This window comes from Brassica oleracea, chromosome C4 (assembly GCF_000695525.1).
Source record: "Brassica oleracea var. oleracea cultivar TO1000 chromosome C4, BOL, whole genome shotgun sequence".
Taxonomy (NCBI): domain Eukaryota; kingdom Viridiplantae; phylum Streptophyta; class Magnoliopsida; order Brassicales; family Brassicaceae; genus Brassica; species Brassica oleracea.
The window spans coordinates 11800691-11805791 of record NC_027751.1 but is presented as its reverse complement, the minus strand read 5'-3'; the positions used below and the strand labels follow the sequence as shown (position 1 = coordinate 11805791).

The 5101-nt window shown below is 37.9% G+C and overlaps 1 protein-coding gene across 1 annotated transcript; it reads right to left on the bottom strand.

Moving 5' to 3' along the window:
- Positions 1-2740: 2740 nt before the first annotated feature.
- LOC106341607 lies at positions 2741-3013 on the bottom strand. Its single transcript, XM_013780333.1, has one exon. It carries the CDS (start codon positions 3009-3011, stop codon positions 2793-2795), a length of 219 nt encoding a protein of 72 aa, XP_013635787.1. The 5' UTR covers positions 3012-3013; the 3' UTR covers positions 2741-2792.
- Positions 3014-5101: the final 2088 nt, after the last annotated feature.

Genomic DNA, 5101 nt, shown 5'->3' with positions numbered 1-5101 from the left:
GGCCGACTAAGATATATTAATATTATAAATTTCGATTGCCACGGTTAAAACGTAGCAAAACGTAGGAGTGTTTGCTACGAAATGCCACGAAAATTGCTACGTTTTTTGCTACGAAATGCCACGAATATTGCCACGTTGTTTGCTACGAATTGCATACCCACGATTATTAAGTGGCAATTTCGTGGCAAACCCTAGCCACGAATATATCCGTAATAATTTCGTAGCAACGTCTGCTACGTAAGGTTACGATTTGCCACGTTTTTCTTTCTCGTAGCATTTCGTAGGTAGATCGTAGCTTTTGCGTTTTTGCCACGAAATTCGCGTGGCATTTTCGTGGCTATGGCCCTGTTTTTTACTAGTGAAGCCCAGTATAATTGAAATGTCAAGATGACATTATGAAGAGTCCCACATCGGGGAGAAACAAGAAGAATGAGTTGTATATATATGTGCACTTACCTAACCTTGAGTAAACGACTCAGAGGAAGTGAGAGCTCACCACGCGCGTGCCGCCGCTGCTGTCTGGCCGGCTCGGCGTGGGCTTGGCCTTGGCCTCGGCCTTGGGCTTGGCCTTGGCCTTAGGCTTGGCCTTGGTCTTGGTCTTGGCCTCGGTGGAGGGCCTCCGGCCCAATAAGATTCTTTTTGAACCAAGTGAAACTCAACATTTTGCCATTCATTTCGAGAAAAACAACATGCAATTTTCTTTAAAACAACAAGTAGTTTGTCCAGAAAATAAAAACGTCATACATTTTATCCTCTCGAAAGTTTTAAACGAGATAAGAAAGAGTCTTGGGGAATAATTTTTGCAACTCAACTTCCCTCGATCTCCGCGAGATTCTTGCCCACGTGCAGCAGCTGTTGCGGGAAGTGGGTCTTCTCCGTCTCTTTAAATGCCGACTCTCCTCCTTCTTCATTTCTTAACTTTTTCACATCGAACCAACAGCAAAAATCCCTTAGCGTAAGTCATAAATCCGAGAGTGTTTCATATAGTTTATAGTTCGATAGGGCGATCACGAGTGAAGCTGATTCGTCTGCCATGGTTGTATCCCGGGACTCAATATTCGCACAGTCTCGTCTCACTACGGAGCGAATATTTAGAGTTAAGGAAAGAGATTATATTTTGACTTCATGTTCATTTGCGAATACGATTTCTTATCGTTTTTGTGTTCGCTTTTCCAAATATCTATTTCCTTAACATATCGCTTTTATTTTATTGTTTATGTCAGTCCGGTTATCCGGCTTTTACAAAACAACATTGAAATCTTGAAGAGTGCCATTCAGACTGATGATTCAACAGTCTCAGCTTCAATGTACCATGACAATCTTGTGTGGAGAATAATAGGTTAGGTGCGAATGAGCGCTGTCTACCTGTCCTGTTCGTGACTTCGGATAGGTTGGTCCTATTTTATTTGTTGCCTTTTTGGGTTTTATAGTTACATGCTGTTACTATCCGATGATTGCTTGGTCTCGTAAGCAGTAGATGGAAACTGGTTTCAGACATGTATACGTTGTAGGCTTGTAGCATGTCATTTAGTTATGGATATTCTTAATAGTAATTTTCCATTATGAACTTGACTCTTAGCTATGTTTTTCATTTGAAACTTCATTTCGATTCTCTAATGTCTAATAATTGGAATCATGGCAGCTACTACTCATTGGGTAACTACAGCCTTGAGATTTTTGAAGACCCTTCTGCTATGGCATTGGTTGAAGTAAAAGTTATATCTTCTCTTGATCTCGGTAGACACTAATTTGACGAGCCATGTTACTAAGAAGGGCTGGTTCTGTTCCAGGTTGGGATACTATATACTCAGCGAGATCCGTCTTTCTTCCGTCCTATATCGCAAGGCATTAAAAGATGCCTCGTTAGATGGTGATCAAACTTTCTCCCTTCTCCCTTGAACCTGCTCCTTTAAATCTCTGTTCAATCCTTAAACAGCTGCGTGATCTGCATTACAGGCTCATCCAACAACGAATGAAGATGAGTTATTGGAGCTCAACCAAATATTGGTGGCAGAGAATTATCAGGCGTCGTTATTATAAGCACTTGATGCTTGGCTACAGAACATAGGCAGTTTCACACAGGTACACACACCTTACATGATCTGTTTCTACTTCTGTTTCTGATTCATGTTCGTTGCGGTAGCATCTATGCATACTCAACGTACAATGTTTTTGTTAGTGTTACTTGCAAAGCTAATTATCTGAAGTTTCACACTCCAATGCAGGTTTTGTTGTCACAGGAACGTTGATGAAAATTGTGGGTATCTTGTGGCTCCCAGCCACAAGGGGAGATATTTTTTGTTGCCGTCAAGAAGAGACGTCGGTGGGAAAAACCTCGGGCGACTAACGGTATAAGTGGGAGTACACTGCCATGAAAACGGTTTTTTATAAAGCGCATGTTTCTGTGTGATTTGATTTCTTTTGGCGGTAAAAGTCAAATACTTGAATTATTTACTGTATTGTCTACCTACCTTTTCAAACTGAAAATCCAATAAAGTTTCTATTTTTAAAACGAAAAAAATCTTTTGGTTATTAGTATATTTGTTTCTACAAATATAGCTTTTCTTGACCAATTTAGTGAATAGCCCCAAAAAAGTAAAAAACATGTATGTATTGTCATTGAAGACACACATTAATCAACTAATTAGATTTCCGTTTATTACAGTTCAAATGATATGAGACCAAGTCTAAAGCTATCGTATAATTACGTATATGTAATTATGTACGTAACACACAACTGTGGGAACTAAAAAAAGAATAAAAAAATAATGAAGAAGATTCGTATGACAGCTTTAGCCGTGGCGGCACCTTCCTGAACCGCGAGGAATATTGGTGCAACCGTTCCGACCAGAGCCACTGACCGGACCTCTTTGAAGCGCCTGAAACAACAGTAGACTTATCTCGTCGACGGCCTCCGGGAAAGGCCTCATGGCTTCAACTTGCACAACGTCCAAGACAGCAACGAAAATAACAACTAAGATAATCACAAGCACTAATTGTCTCTTCATCATAATTCTTCTTATTGGGTTTTTTTGTGCTAAATTCCTTCTTATTGGTTAGAGAAGTGTAGGGTCTTTTTAGGTTTGTATATGTAACGAATTCGATAATGCCTCGTATATATATAGGTTTCTTGAGATGTCGTTGTTTGACTTGTACATTGTTGGTCTCACTTTCCTATGTTTATTGTATACAAACACATATATGAACTTTGACTTTGACTTTACTACAAAAGAATTAGTTTTCAATATTATTGAACCAAACTGTAGGACATTGGAATAGAAAATTCGCTTAGACACGGTTTGGCTAAGTCCACATGGGCTTTCGCTGAAATCAACAAGACCTGGTCTTTCTAACTCTCTCTTTTTTTTTGGTCACAACCCGGGTTAGATCTCCTCTTGGATGGCTTGATTTTGGTTCAGTAGTTCGATGGCATGGGTCGATTCTTTTACCTTCCTGATGTAAAAATATATAGATTTGGTAACTAGATTTGGTAACTTTCTTGACAAAAGTAACATTTTCTTCAGTTATCGTCAAATCAATGGATTCGCTTGACAAAACAGGGCGACAAAACTAGTGAAGGACATCGGTCTTATACGCCAAGACAAGTAGAGTTGGTGAAAACATTGCTACTTTTGGTTTAGGTTTATTGTACCACCATTGGCATCACTTTTGAAACGGTTGGATTGTAATATCACTTTTGTGACATAGCTCGTGGTACTACACCATTTTATCGCAACTTTAACAAATTACCACATGTCGTGAATTCATTCGAATTTTCAAATTGTTGGTTTATAGAAGTTATGACTTATGAGACATGTGGAATGATATCAAATCAACGGTTCAAATAAGTAGCCACATTCACACACCTCAATTTATATAACGAGGTTTCTATCAAAATCTCCAAAAAAATATTCATGTTAAAGTTTAGCCAAATAACTATTTGTTTACGTTTGCATTCGAACTTTAACGAATAACATTATATAAAAATAATGTTTTAGAAGCTAAGCACATCGCGTAAAACATAGATAGACTTCAAAGTCACATTATTTTATACTTTTATGCTACAAACTGAGTTACAAAAATATCAACACCCAACGTTCATATATGATAATGGGTACTGCGTATGAGTATGAGGACTGATTACGCGTTTAAGCACACACCAATTAACCTAATGTGCCAACAATACCACAATCGAATGGTATGTCATTGTAGCATTTTAGGATCGAATCCACAGAGAACTAGAGACTTATAACACCAAGAATACACAAACCTTCCTATTCTAAGCAAACAAGAAGATAGATGATTTGTAACAAACTAATATCCTAGAAATATAAACAAGTGAATCCATGGACTAAGGGAATTGACTTCAAGTAACTAAAATCCAATCTAGGTAACAAGCTTTCAATCAGAGTAATCTCTTAAGTCTAAACACAATTCTAGACAAGTCCTATGTCTAGGTAAATGCCCATTTGCTTAGAAATCATTAAACATCAAATGTCTTTGGCTTAATTCAATCAAGCAATCTTTAAGTTCAAGTTCAATAACTATCTAGCAATTTTAACATCAAGTGTCCTTGGCTAATCTCACTAGAGCTTAGTTGAGTTGATTCAAACACTTCATCTAATCATGTCTGATGAGAAGTGTTTAGAAATCAGGTTTAGAGTGATCAAGACTAAACAAGCATTAAAAATACTCAACAAGCAAGTTCATACAAGGATCTACAATAAAACACCCTAAATCTACACTTAATCACCCTAATCTACCTTAACCCATCCAAGGAGTGTCTACTCCCTAATCTCCATGAGAAACCTAAAATCCATGATGGATTCAAGGCTCATCATGTTTATGAGAAGGAGAAACAAGATATAAAACTAAGAACTTCCTTAGATTATGATATAAAGATTCAAGCTTTTTTTACAAAGGGAGGCAAGTTCTTGAGAGAAAAATCAGATATCCTCTCAGATTTTGTCTAAAAAGTAGTTATAGAAGACTAAAAACGAGTTGGGTTAACCCAACAAGCCTGGGTTGACCCATAAAAACAGATATTTTTCTCCGTAGTGACCATAAAAGGTCGCTACCAGAGGTCACTACGCCTGTAGCG

Excerpts from the sequence above, each read along its gene's own strand:
- LOC106341607 (XM_013780333.1), bottom strand. The coding sequence starts at position 3,011 with ATGATGAAGAGACAATTAGTGCTTGTGATTATCTTAGTTGTTATTTTC.